Source organism: Lycorma delicatula, chromosome 1, assembly GCF_047948215.1.
Source record: "Lycorma delicatula isolate Av1 chromosome 1, ASM4794821v1, whole genome shotgun sequence".
Lineage (NCBI taxonomy): Eukaryota > Metazoa > Arthropoda > Insecta > Hemiptera > Fulgoridae > Lycorma > Lycorma delicatula.
Genome location: NC_134455.1, coordinates 377,983,372 through 377,997,390, shown reverse-complemented (window position 1 = coordinate 377,997,390; position 14,019 = coordinate 377,983,372). Strand labels below are relative to the sequence as shown.

The following is a 14,019-nucleotide window of genomic DNA, read 5'->3' as shown; positions in this document are numbered from 1 at the left end:
TGATATGCAAGCTTCATCTAAAGGTTATCAGTAGTATGCAGAATTCACTATACGACATTCATGGAGAAAATCAACATACAAAACTCCTTGAAATCAAAAAATGCTGTGGCCAGAACCTTTCCAGCTGACAGTTGAGTTTTGCCTTTAATGGGTGCAGCGTGCAGTATCTCCTTTTTTTCGCCACTCCATACTTGCCTGTTTTGATTGTGAAGTGTAATAATGCATCCAAGTTTCATCGCGGTGATGATTTGATGCAAAATAATTCAATTTCAGCTCGGTAATGACTCAACAACAACTGGCATACCTCTGGCCGATACAGCTTCTGACCTTCAGTGAGAAGACAAGGGACCAATCATGCTGCCACTTTTTAAATTCAAGATCCCTAATAATTGTCTGAACACTGCCATAGCTTATTACGATCTCAGAAGCAATTTCTACAGTTGTTAATCAGTCATCCTTGATAAGGCGACAAACCATGAGAACATTTTCAGCAGGTAGCACTAAGCGACATTGGTGACCTTCATTTTCAACTGGTTCTCATCCTTCCAAAAACTGTTTACGTCAAATCATACATTTGAGTCCTTTTACGTTTGATGTCCCTGAACTGTGCCTGAAGTCTTCTTAAAATTTCAGATGGTTTCGCACCCTCTGCCATGAGAAATTTAATAATGCATTGCCCAATGTGCAATGATACCTCCTGCTCTGACATTGTGATACTGACCCAAAAAAAGTAGTGAGCTGACTTTCTAAGCGTGGGATCCCCTCCACGTATCCTTACGTACAACAATGAGAAGCCACGCCCTTCTCCATTAGCTGTGCATCAAAGACAACTAAAATTCCGGTTTATATTTGATTCACCCTCGTACAATGAAAAAATGTTATTAAAAGAAAAAAAAATGTTATGTTCATAAGAAAAAATGTTATTTTCATATTGAAAATACCTATTGTCATTGGTAAAGAATGAGAATTAAGTAAAAAATCTAGCCATGAGAAATTGTGTTGTTTGACTTCTTATTTCATAACAAATCTGTTTTTAGTATGAAGGTTGGTGATGGTTTTTTTTATCTCTCAGTGATAAGCAGGAAAACATTAAACTTTAAATAAAAATACTAAACACTAATGTTAAAACAATATTAAGTAGGTTTAAAATAAAAAGCAGCTAAAATTGCTATGAAATTTAATTCCCACTTACTTGTTACTATAATAATATTCAACGACATTAAGTGGCATAAAAACCATTTATGTTGAGTAAAACCATAGCATGTTTCAATTCAAATGGATATATCAAGAGATGTATTAAAAATGAACAAAGCAAGCCTAAAAATACAAAAATATGACAGAAAACTGACAACTTTTATAAAATAAAATTTAACAGAATAACACCAAGTAAAAGAAAAGGATACAAATTGTTGAAGATGAGAACCAGTAAAGTAAATTAGAAAATAATTACAGGAAAGTTATACGAAGTGCATAAAATGTTTCATTCTAATTTTGAAGCCAAGCAACAATTTGAAATTTCAATTAAAATGTCAAGAGTTTTTAAAGATCTTCAAGAACTTACTAGAGTATTATTTTATTACATTTTTTTTAAATCAAACATACTGACAGTTCCACAGCACAATTTTGAGTTTTAAAAATTTGGAAAATTAGTATTAATGCATAGAATAAATAATAAAAGAGATATAGGAAAATATGTTTAGTCTGTATCATTTAAATTATTTTACTACTTCGTGCTTTACATCAACCAGCTAAACTTTATTCAAAAAAATAATTTTATTCAAAAATAAAATTAGTCAGTTATAACAATAAAAAAGGATGGATTAAATTAATTATCTAAGTTTGTTTTATTTCTTGTAAATAGTTATATTTTATAACATTAATAAAGCAAGGTTATGTGTTGATATCAAGCAAAAAAAAAAAATATATATATATTTATTTTTATACTTAGTTGATATATTTTTTAATTGTTTATACAAAGAAAAAACAAAGATGTAACATAAAATTAAGGATAAGAAATAATCAAACATACAAGCTGATGTGTTAAAATACTGTAAGAATACTTACAGATTTTATATAAAATCAAGTTTACACGGCTCTACCCTGACAAAAAAAATCTAGTCTCTAAGAAAACAATCTTTAAAAAAAATATATAGATAAAAATAAATATATTTCCTAATTTAATGGGAGAACTACCAGTTCCATTATTTACCAAAAAGAATGGTGAACTTCAAGTGAGACTGAAAATATTTGGTCATTTATTAGTAAACCTATTTTTTAAGTATTGCATATATGTCAACAAAAAATTCAATTAGGGATTATAATGGGACACTCAATAAATAAAAAAATTAACCATGATGTGTATAAAATTCCACCATTCAGAAATATAGTATAGGAAACTTTTCAACTCATCATCATATATACGATTTATTCATTTATTTAGCGTATGGCACCAAAACACAACACCAATTACAATCAAAGATTTAAAAAGTTAATATATGCTACAGATCTGGAGTCGCCATCAGGAAATCTTCAGGATTATCTTCATAAGCTGTCCTAGGGCAAACTTCTGTGATGTGTTTAACAGTTTGATTTTCACCACACTCACAAAGGGGTGTCAGTGTTTTACCCCATTTATATAGGAAATAGGCGCACCTACCATGCTGAGTTTGTATTCTGTTTAGCACTGACCATGTCTTACATGGCAAGTCAAAACCCGGCGGCCTTTGAGTAATACATGGGATTTGGTTATTCTGCTTTGTGGTCCATTCTTGATGCCAGGCATCAGTTAGGTTAAATCCGACCTCTGTGGCAGCAATTCCTGTTTTGATAGGTGGCTTTCTAGATCGAAGGCGGCCACGATTGGCATCCTTAATGTCTTCATGTATTGGTAGGTTTCGATTGTCCATAATCTTCTTGTACTCTCTTACAAGAGCGTTCATACGGCGCAGGTTTGGGGATGGTATGTGGCTCAATACCGGGAGCCATTCCACAGGAGTAGACCTGATAACCCCGGCAATCATTCTCATAGTGTTATTAAGTTGAGCATCAATTCTATGAACATAAGAGCTGTTAAGCCACACTGGCGCACAATATTCAGCCGCTGAGAAGACCAGGTTCAGGGCCGATGTGCGCAAATTGGAAGCCAATGCCCCCCACGTTGTTCCACAGAGCATATGTATAATGTTGTTTCTCTACAGTTTTCATTAGGTGTTCCTTAAATGAAAGCGTTCTATCAAGTGTCACGCCTAGGTATTTTGGTGTCTTGTTGTAAAAGAGCCATATATTCTAAATAGAATTTTAAGCTCCCTATTAGTGAACTTGTTACTCAGATGGAAGCATGACACCTCTGTTTTACTAGCATTTGGTTGGACACACCATCTCTGGAAGTACCTTCCCAGTTTCTCCAGGTCAGCCATCAGGACCTCCTCCGACTCTTCAAATGATCTACATTTTATTGTTAGCACCCAGTCATCGGCATAGCCATGCTTTTTAGATCTTGTCTCTGGCATGTCCGCAACATAGAGGCTGAAAAGGAGAGGCGCTAGTACCAACCCTTGTGGCAGGCCGTTCTTGAGTTTCCTTGGTGAGCTTATATCGGATCCCATGATAACTTGGAACATCCTGTCATTCAACATGTTATTAAGGAGGCGAGCTGTTAGTTTGCATGGGATTACATGGAGCACCTTACAAATCATGCCTTCTCTCCAGACAGTGTCGTAAGCGGCTGATAAATCAAAGAATGCAGCAGAGGTTTTAAGATTTCTTTGGTACCCCGCTTCAATGTATGTTGTGAGCGAGAGAACTTGGTCGGTGCAACTTCATATATACGATTATTAAATTAAATATGAATATATATATATATATATATATATTTAAATAAACATAGAAAGGAAGAACAGCATGTACTTATAATAAATAAGAACAATTTCAGCAAAGAAAAATCATAAATTTTTGACCAGTGAGTAATTTTTTATGGGAAGTTACTGACAGATCAATAAATTTATTTTTCAGATCAATATCCGTTTCATGGAAAACTTATACAAAATGATTCACATAATGTTACCAATGCTTTCTGACCACATTCTTTTAGCAAAAATAATGAAAAATTCATATAAATATGGGTTCAGAAATGCTCTTTGAGTTACAGCTTGTGAAAGATTTTGCCCTAATTCATAAAATCACTGAAATTCTAGGAACCCAAATTAAGGGAAAACTTGATGGTTTCTTATAGTTTTTGATCTGACGAACTGAATAAAACAGATTCCAAAACCATATCTCTAGTAGTTTTCATATCAATATGTTTGTTGAGAGCTTGACGTAAAACAGAAAAATTTGTTGTCTAAAAACAATTCTTTGATTATAATAAAATTATTTTGTTAAATGACTAATAAATGTGTAAAATTTATTATAAAAAAAATTAATTAAGGGTGATCATAACATTAATTTTAATCTCATTAGTAGAATAGGATTTTTAATTTTAATGAATAATTTGCAACGAATAAATTGAAAAATTATATAGAGCAACTGATGATGCAAGGGACTTGCAAAAGTGCTCTTGCTTAGATTATGGAATAAGGTAGGTGTGTCATCCTGTCATCCTATTTTACTGTATTTTATTAATTTTGTACTTTGGTTGATCGGATTAATATAATTTATAAAGTGCAGAGGAATATGATTCGTGAAAGGATTGATTTTAGGAAAACACTAAAAATACAAATCCCTTATAAAATGTGATTATTTAAAAAAAATACACAGTGAAATCAGCTTAAAGTATTTGGGTAAGATAATGTATACTTTACACAGGGGTAAAAAATCATCTCGAACATTATACTACACTGTGCAAATAAATAATACGAAAAATATTATTATACAAAGTACAGTACGTTATAATAAATTATAATTATAAAACTATCCTCTTACCATTGATCTATAAGAATGTCTACTACCAACATACAACTTAAACTTTTAATATAAATGAAAACTTAAAATCTGAGTCTTCTAATTCCAATAACTCCTTTACAGGTACAACACGTTGAACCATTTCTTTTATAAATACTGGAATTTCTGTTACATCAACCTTGTCAAAAAAATTCCACATAATTTTGTTGGAAATTGCTGTCACCACCTTCCTTATCTACATGATAATTTAGGCCATCGATAACCATTATCCTTGGTGACCAAGTATGAGATTCATTTTTTACACATTGTTTTTTACTCAATTGATTTCTACACCTAGACATAAGATCTGATGCACTTACAAAATTATGTATTAACTTATCCTCTAAAATCTTATTTCTAAAATTGTACTGCTTACATGCATTCTTACTAATTAAAATAATAAAATAATAATAATAATTCATAAATAAAATAATAATAATTTTATGTGTTTCTTTGAATTTATAAATGTAGTATTTTTCTAAGATGTTCATTTTTTAATTGTTTTTGCATGTTTCTAAAATTTCTAAGCTGTGCTCGTAATCGGTAATAGTACGTTTATGTTGTAGCAGATGGTCAGCTATATTAGAATGCCTGCTTTCTTATTCTTGTATGCATTATAATGCTCTGCAAACCTTTTTTGAAAGAAAAAAAGGTTTATTTCAAAAAAGTATATCCCCCTCGGTATATACCATTCATTACAATCATTATATTTATTCTTATATACATTCCTCTTAAATTTTCTCCATTCGTTTATTATTGATTATTATTATCCCATAAATATTTTAAAGCATGGTTATTAGGTTTTTATATTTTTTATATTTATCTTTATCGTAAACATCAATGATTTTTTCTATGATCTTATTCGTACATGTGTATTGCATGAAATAATTATTAGTAAGTTCTTTATTATTATTCTGATGTTTGGTTGTTTGTTTTTTATAAATTCTTTCAACAATTCGATTATCAAAGCGATTGGAAACTTATCTGTTTTATCACATTTATTTTGTTTTGAGTTTATCTGGGTTATTTTTTATATAATGCAGAAGTCTAAAAATTACATTTTATGCATGTCAATTTTTTGTGTCAATTCTTTATGTATAGTGGTGCGATTTATGGTTGGTTTTCTATAAACGGCTATTTCTATAATGTTGTTTTTGTTTATTTAAATTTCCAAAAAGTGTATTTTCCTGTTAATTTCCATTTCAAACGTGAATTCTAAGTCATTACTATAGTTATTAAGAATATTTAAAATAGTCATATTATATATAAAATAGTCATATTATATAGTCATATATGTTTGTAGTTGGATTGTGCATGACCAATATATCATCCACATACCTAATCTACAACAATAGTTGATGCTTGTTCAAAGTATCACTACGATGTTTTCAACATGTAAGAAAATTTCAGAAAATTTTCAGAAAATTGTTGTAAGAACATTTCATTTAGTATTTTGGAGTGTTAAAATGCTCTAAACTTCTTTTATTGTTATGCAATTCTGATGGTATCAAGGTTCATTGGCTCAGGTTGGATGTTAACTCTTATTGTAAGTAATAAGTATGAGTATTATTTCATTTACTTTTGCCATAGGCAGCACAGTGGCTTTATATATATATGTATATATATATATATATATATATATATATATATATATATATATATATATATATCTTTTTCAATTTTTTTTATTCAATTAATACAATTAAAGTGACGGTAACTTCCATACTGATTTTTTCAAGGGATTACCTAATTTCTCTTCACGTTAAAAGAAACTATAACAACAAATTGCATTACAACTAGATATATTAGAAACTTTAATAATGTTACTAGTTTTTAAGTTGAATTTTACTAGTTTTTAAATTAATAATTAAGTTGATATAAAATTTTTTTTTATGAAAATGTAATGTAGCCATGAAATTATGTAAAAATGAGGAGAGGAAATATAATGAATAAATAAGTAAATAAATAATTAATAATCTTTATTTCTTCCAGAATTACAAAGTGATTTTCATCCAGTTTGTGAAAATTAATATATTGGGCGATTCAGAAGGACTTCTCAACTTTAAAAGTATATAAAAATTTCTTTAGATAACTTACAGATTCAGTTGAGGTACATTTCATAGTAACATCAAGTTTTGACTCGTGAAGTTCATTAATGCTGAATTCAGCCACCACCGTGCAGTCACCAGTGTTGATAAAAATGAATACAATTACTAGTGCAGAACATGCTTGCTGTGCGTTTTGGTTTCACAATTTACAGTCAGCAAGGGCAGTTCAATGTAATCTTTGTACAGAGTACAGTAGGGAGCCCTAGTAGGCATACAATTTACTTTTCGCACCAAATTTATACTGAGACAAGTTGTTCTGTTAAACATCCAAAACCACCCAGATGCCCGTGCCTCCCTGGAGCTGCTGTTAAAGAACTCAACAAAAGCTTTGCATGTAGTCAAAGAAACCAACTTGTCATATGAGACTGGCATTTCACAAACAACTAAAAAACTAACCCACAAAGAACTAACCCAAATAAACACATTAAAGATGATGACAAAGTTGCTCGGATGCACTTTTGTGTGGAAATGATGGCTAGAATTGCAATGATAAATTTTTAGACAATAGAATTTTTAGTGATGAGTCAAGGTTTCACATTAATGGAAAGGTATACACACCCATACCCACAGAATATGAAGTAGCAAAAACCCTCATGAAACTTTGCAGCACATTCATGACAGCCCACCTTACTACCATCTAGAAATCAGAAATTTTCTTTATACTTGATTCCCAGGTCGGTTTGGACTGGACATGAAGATCCAATTGCATGGCTACCTTGTTCCCCAGATTTGACCCAGCTAGATTTTTTCATTGGGGTTTCATTAAAGATCAGGTTTATGTACCACTTTTGCTTGCATCTTGTTGAGTTATTACTTCAAATTAACGCCGCAACTGCAGAGGTAATGCCCGACTTGCTGGTGACTTGTCTTGGTTGAATGTCACATTACAAATGGAAGCCATATTGAACCAAAGTGAGTGTTGATTGACAAACTTGGTGTGCTTTCCTATGAAATGAGACCTCAATCAAATCTGTATGTTATCTCAATAAATTTTTATATGCCTATAAAGTCGTTAAATATCACCTTTTTTTTTCCTGTTTAGCCTCCGGTAACTACCGTTTAGATAATTCTTCAGAGGATGAGTGAGGATGATATGTATGAGTGTAGTCTTGTACATTCTCAGTTCGACCATTCCTGAGATGTGTGGTTAATTGAAACCCAACCACCAAAGAACACCGGTATCCACGATCTAGTATTCAAATCCATGTACGTTAAATATCACCTAAAGCTATTAAACATCACCTGATATTTAATTCTGTATAAACATAATGAATTCAAAAATATAGATAAACAGAAGTTTTTTGACCAAATAAAAATGAAAAAGATGTCTAATTAGAAATACAAATGCTCTCATATGAAACAGGCAGCAGGCATAAACCTAATCAATACGCAGGCAGGAATCAACAACTTGTGAACAAAGAGGAATTGCCCTGCCTGAAGGCACATACACCACTGTACAGACACACTCACACAACATGCATACAACTACAAGAACAAAATCACATCGGAAACAATCTTACTAATCTACATATTAATTCAGCTTCTTCAGAAATTAAGCTATATCACCAATTCTTAGTTTTCATCTCAGTAGACTGATTATCATTGTTCAGATTTCATAAGAAAACTGAATGCATGTTGTGTACATGTGTCTTACAGTGGTGTACATGGCTTTGCACAGGGTGATTCCTCTATGTGCATAAGTTGCTGACTCTTGCCCATGTATTGGTTACGTTTATGTGAACATTTATATTTCTAATTAGGCATCATATGGAATTAAATATATTAATTTTCACAAACTGCATGAAAATCACTTTGTAATTCTGGAAAAAATAAACATTAATATTATTTTTTTTATTTCATTAATAAAAATGCATTAAAGCAATACAATTCCGGAAATAAGATTTGAGAGGATAAGTTAATAAAATTTTCTAAGTGCATCAGCACGCTTTGTATCTTTATCTCCTTAGTTAATCTGGCTAGTTAATCCAGCCATCAACTTTAATAATGGTTCAAATACTGCTCTATATAACTGGGCATGTACTGCAGACAAATGTACAACTTTAATTATGAAATGATGATATTAAATCAAGTTTATTAGATTATAATCTTTGACCAATATCACAGCAAAAAACCAAAAAGGTCATGTTATTAAGAAATATGACAACGAAAATTATTAACAAAAAAATAGAAAGTACTTACATTATCACCCGTCAAACAATCTTCTGCCTGGTTAATAGGTAAAAACAAACATTCTATTTCCTTGATTTCTTCCTGTTTGATTTCTACTTTAACATCAGTACACAACATATCTTCATTTACACCAGGGCAATGAATTGCTGTATCCATAATCTAAAAGGAAGATTTATCAATAAATTATCAACTGTTAATAATCATACAAAAATTATCCATTTCTTCACATTTAAAATACCTATTCTTTTCTTTAAATGAGAGAGAAATGTTTATAAATTGTACTTCTAAACTGACCACACTGTTTCACACAGTAACTATTCATTATGTCTTATTATAGTTTAAAAAGTTATGTTTACTCATCTACAATATTATTATTCACTATAATAATTTAGGTATCATTCTTTAATAGAAGGAACTCAGAATCATAATACCAACGAAAGACATAAGTTCAAAATGTCTTGTGATCAGTATCTTGTGTTTAAAGAAATGATTGCAATAGGATAGTTATAGCTTCATGCATTTGCAGTATTCATGATCTGATAATACGACTGGCGTTACATTCATGTTTCCTAGCCAGCAAACATTAACAGCTGTAAGATGATTAACATATGTGAAATGAAATAATCACAGTTCATAAATTAATCATTGACTGACGAATGTCAAATTTTATGTTTTACTACATAAATCACTATTGCAAACATTAATGTTGCTTTGGGGTAACAGCATCAGCTGATTTTCATTTGCATTCATGACTGCATTCAAGTGAAAGAAATTTATTCAGCACAATACAGGTCAGGGAGTTTTTTTGAGTTCTAAAATTTACAATTGTTGGAAAAGGGTGCACAGCTACTGAAGGAAAATATATTTAAGTAAATGTTACATAAATTTTTTAATATACTTTTTTATAAATGAAGATATTCCACAAAATGCTTGAAGTTACTTTGTACATAAAAGTGTTTGAGAACACTTACTCTACATGTAACATATAAGTAATAACTATGATTTTGAAAAATAACTATTTGATTTTAAAAAATTTTTCTTAATAATTATAAACTTTATTAAATTTTTATTTACATAATAAAGAAAGAAAACACACACGCTAAGTAAAACATTTTATAACTTGAAGGATTAACTTAAAGGAATGATGTAAACAAATGTAACTTTTACTTTGAGGTACAAAATTTTTCAAGAATTGAATCAAAGGAATAACTTTAATTAACAAAAAACTTGAATATATTGATTGGAGGTAGTGAAAAATTTCTCCTTTCTTTTTTCTTCAAATATACTTGTTAACTTGTTTAATATAGCCTGCATTTTATCATAATTCTAACAATAAAATAATTCCTTTCTAATAATGACCACAAAGTTTGATTATTTGTCTGTGGTAATCTCAAGAACTACAAAACCAAATTCAAAATGTCCACACTTCAATTTAAAAGGAAACAATTGCAAAAAAAATTCTTTCTATACAATAAATGAGAGGATAATATACTACTTGATTTTAAATTGTAATTAGATCTTTAATATGGTGGTTTATTCTGTGTTTATTTATTCTGGCATTTACAAAGCATTCTGCTTTGTAAATGCCTGTACTGTCTTGGTATTACCACCACTCTTTGTGGAGTTGTATATTCTGTTTAAATCTGGTATCTTGCTTTCATTGAGAAAAACAGTTGATAATTGTAAACCAACCAGTGGTTGACCAAGCAGGATGGCAGTCGGCTAGTTATGGGTGACACATGGAAGAAAATTACACATACAGTTCAGAAATGTCAGCAGTTTCAAGCATTCAGGTCTGAAAATATGCCCCAAGAATAGGTGGCAAGGGCTAGTAGTAGATTTTTATAGATCGTTAGTAGTAGATCTTCATAACTTAATACAAAATACTTAGAAAAATTGCCACAACTCAAACCAAATCTAAAATAAATACTACCTTTGTTTTAAATCACAAATAAATTATAATCTTACTAGCTGTACCCTGCCACGCTTCGCTGTGGCACATTGTGGCACATTGTGGTTGCATGGATGAGAAATGAGAAACAAAACAAAGCATATGTTTCATTGAAGTTTAATTTTGCAATACTTGTGGATATACAATATTTTTTTGTTTTTCCACTGTCTGCGTAGATATAAAGGCTATCTGGTTTGCCGACTCGGGAACACGCAACATACAGTTGTCCATGTGAGAAACAATCCGCATCTAAATCTAAACCACACAATTCTAAAGATTGACCTTGAGCTTTATTGATTGTGATTGCAAATGCCAATCGAATTGGGAATTGCAATCTTTTAAATTGAAATGGTGTATCCGTCGGGATCATGGGTATTCGAGGAATGCGGACATCTTCACCTTTGAAAGACCCCGTTAAAATCGTTGCTTCCACTACATTATTCATCAATTTCTTAACTGCAAGTCGCGTGCCGCTGCAGAGTTTTGGCTGATTAATATTCTGCAACAGGATAATTGGCACACCTATTTTCAATTTTAATATGTGTGGTGGCATCCCTGGCAGATCAAGTGAGTTTAAAAATTCTGTTGGATAATTAACTACTTCATCTGCTTCCACAACGATGTCTATCGACTTATATGTAATTTCCTCATTTGAACAGCTATCTTCACCCTGTCGTGTTCATTCCGTTGAGAACGATCTGTTGCTCCAGAACGCGACTGATGTGCTCGCAATCGTGCATCCTCAAGCCTGGCTGCTCGTCTTTCTGCTGGTCCCATGTTACGTATCTGGATGGAGCTTAGTCTATTCCTCTCTCGTACGGATGCCCGCTCTTCCTCAGTCATATTCGAAAGCCGTCTTCTTGATCCTTCTGTGTGGCGAGTGCGGCGGCCCAAATTCGATTTTCTGCGAGGCATTATTTCGGTTTTCACAGGAATAGAAGGAAGGGATAAGATTATAACCTCTTATGGCTCTCACAGCTCTAGGTTGAAAACCATTACAGAAAGGCAAAAAGTTTAATAACAAAAAATTTTCATTTTGAAAAGGCCAAAAAAATTTATTTAAACTTTTTTCACCTAATCTCTCATGGTTCTCATAGCTGCGGCTCGATAACAATGAGACACAGGTCAGACAGTATTGAAAAGTGGCTAAAAATTAATAATATTAACTAAATACATGAATTTAAATAAATAAGTAAAATATTAGTTAAATGAAATAGTTACATAATAATTATAAAATATTAATATTTTTTCTGACCATCTCTCATATAAAACATAACATCTACTTACGATTTGGTGAAAGGCACAGCTCAATCACGACATGATCACACAAAAGTACCTCAATTAAAGTGAATATTTAATTCAGATTGTATAATAATCTGAATCAGATGCAAGTGGATACGTTTTTTTTTTTTTGTTAATAAACAATGTAATTGGGAACAGGTATTGTTTCACATGTGTCTGCGGTTGTCGTTAGCTAGTATGGCGAGTGTTCCCCTTGCTTCCGGCAGATGGCATGGTCACTGGTACACAGCTGACCGTTAAAGAGGCTGTTTTCTCGCGGTCGCAAGTATGTGACTGATGCGAAAAATAGATAAAAACAATCTTTAATGCGGGTTATATATCGTCCTAAAATTTGAGCTCAATTGGTGCAGAACATTTTGAGTTTTTGAAGCGTACACAAACGAACTTAACATTTTTATATATAAATAAATAATATATATAAATAATAATAAAGATATGAATTAAAATCCTCAGGCAAAATAGAAGTTTGAGATTAAACAATCGCCATCATCGTTAACTATGGTTCATACATGGAACACCATACAATTTTAATTTATTTTCAAATGACAAGAATAATAAAACTTGAGAAGGGTAAAAAATTCATTGAAAAAAAAAATACTAAATTATTACTTAAATAATAAAATGTTTACATTTTTAATATCTGCCATTTAATTAAAAAGCTTCAATCTGTATGATTTTTGTAATTTCAGAACTTTTTAAAAATTATAAACAGTAGTAAGAAGAGTACAATATTTGCACAGAATTTAATTATGAAATATTAAATACATAAAACACAGTAATTTGGTGTACTATGTATAAATAATCTTCATCAATGAATAACTGTCTAATCTTCATCACTTGATTAATGTAATTAATGAAACATTTTGGGTGAAATCCAACTTTATACTTATTACAACAAAATGCACTGTACTAACTCTTACATTGTCAGCAGCGAATTTGGATCTTTTTCAGAATTCTCCACCCAAAAAAACACTTAATTTTTTAACCAATGGACCCAAAATAGTACTTTTAATACACAATAAGCATTAGGTTGGAATATGCACGTTTCAAAATAGCAAGAAATATTGATGTTAATAACTAGGTTGGAGAAATAACCCGACTATACACTAACATGCTCTTTTGTACATTCATTTTAAACAATCTCCATATTAGCAAATTATATATATTAAAGATATAAACATTATTGTTTACAATTATAAATATAATCAACCAAACTTACCCTTCGCTCGTTTTGATCACTAACCTTGTCTAATTAACAGTAATGTTTTGATTATTTAAATAATAAATAATTGCAATAATTACTAAATTTATTATTTAAATATTCAAAACATTACCATTAATTAGTAAGGTTAACAAGCAAAGCGAGTGTTAAGTTTGGTTAGATTATATTAATAAAATAAATAAATATAAATGGTTATAAAAACAGAATACAAATGGTTATATCTGGTTATTGGGTTATTTCTCCAACCTGGTTATTATTGATATCAATGTTTCCTGCTATTTCAAAACATGCATATTCCCACCAAATTC

At 30.9% G+C, this 14,019-nt stretch overlaps 1 protein-coding gene across 1 annotated transcript in view; it reads right to left on the bottom strand.

The window, feature by feature from the left end:
- The window catches only part of LOC142317963 (uncharacterized), a 212,881-nt gene that overhangs the window by 125,999 nt on the left and 72,863 nt on the right, over nt 1-14,019 (bottom strand). Inside the window, exon 6 of the mRNA XM_075354495.1 lies at nt 9,246-9,395. Coding sequence (XP_075210610.1) covers nt 9,246-9,395 — 150 coding nt within the window. The remainder of the gene's footprint in view (nt 1-9,245; nt 9,396-14,019) is intronic.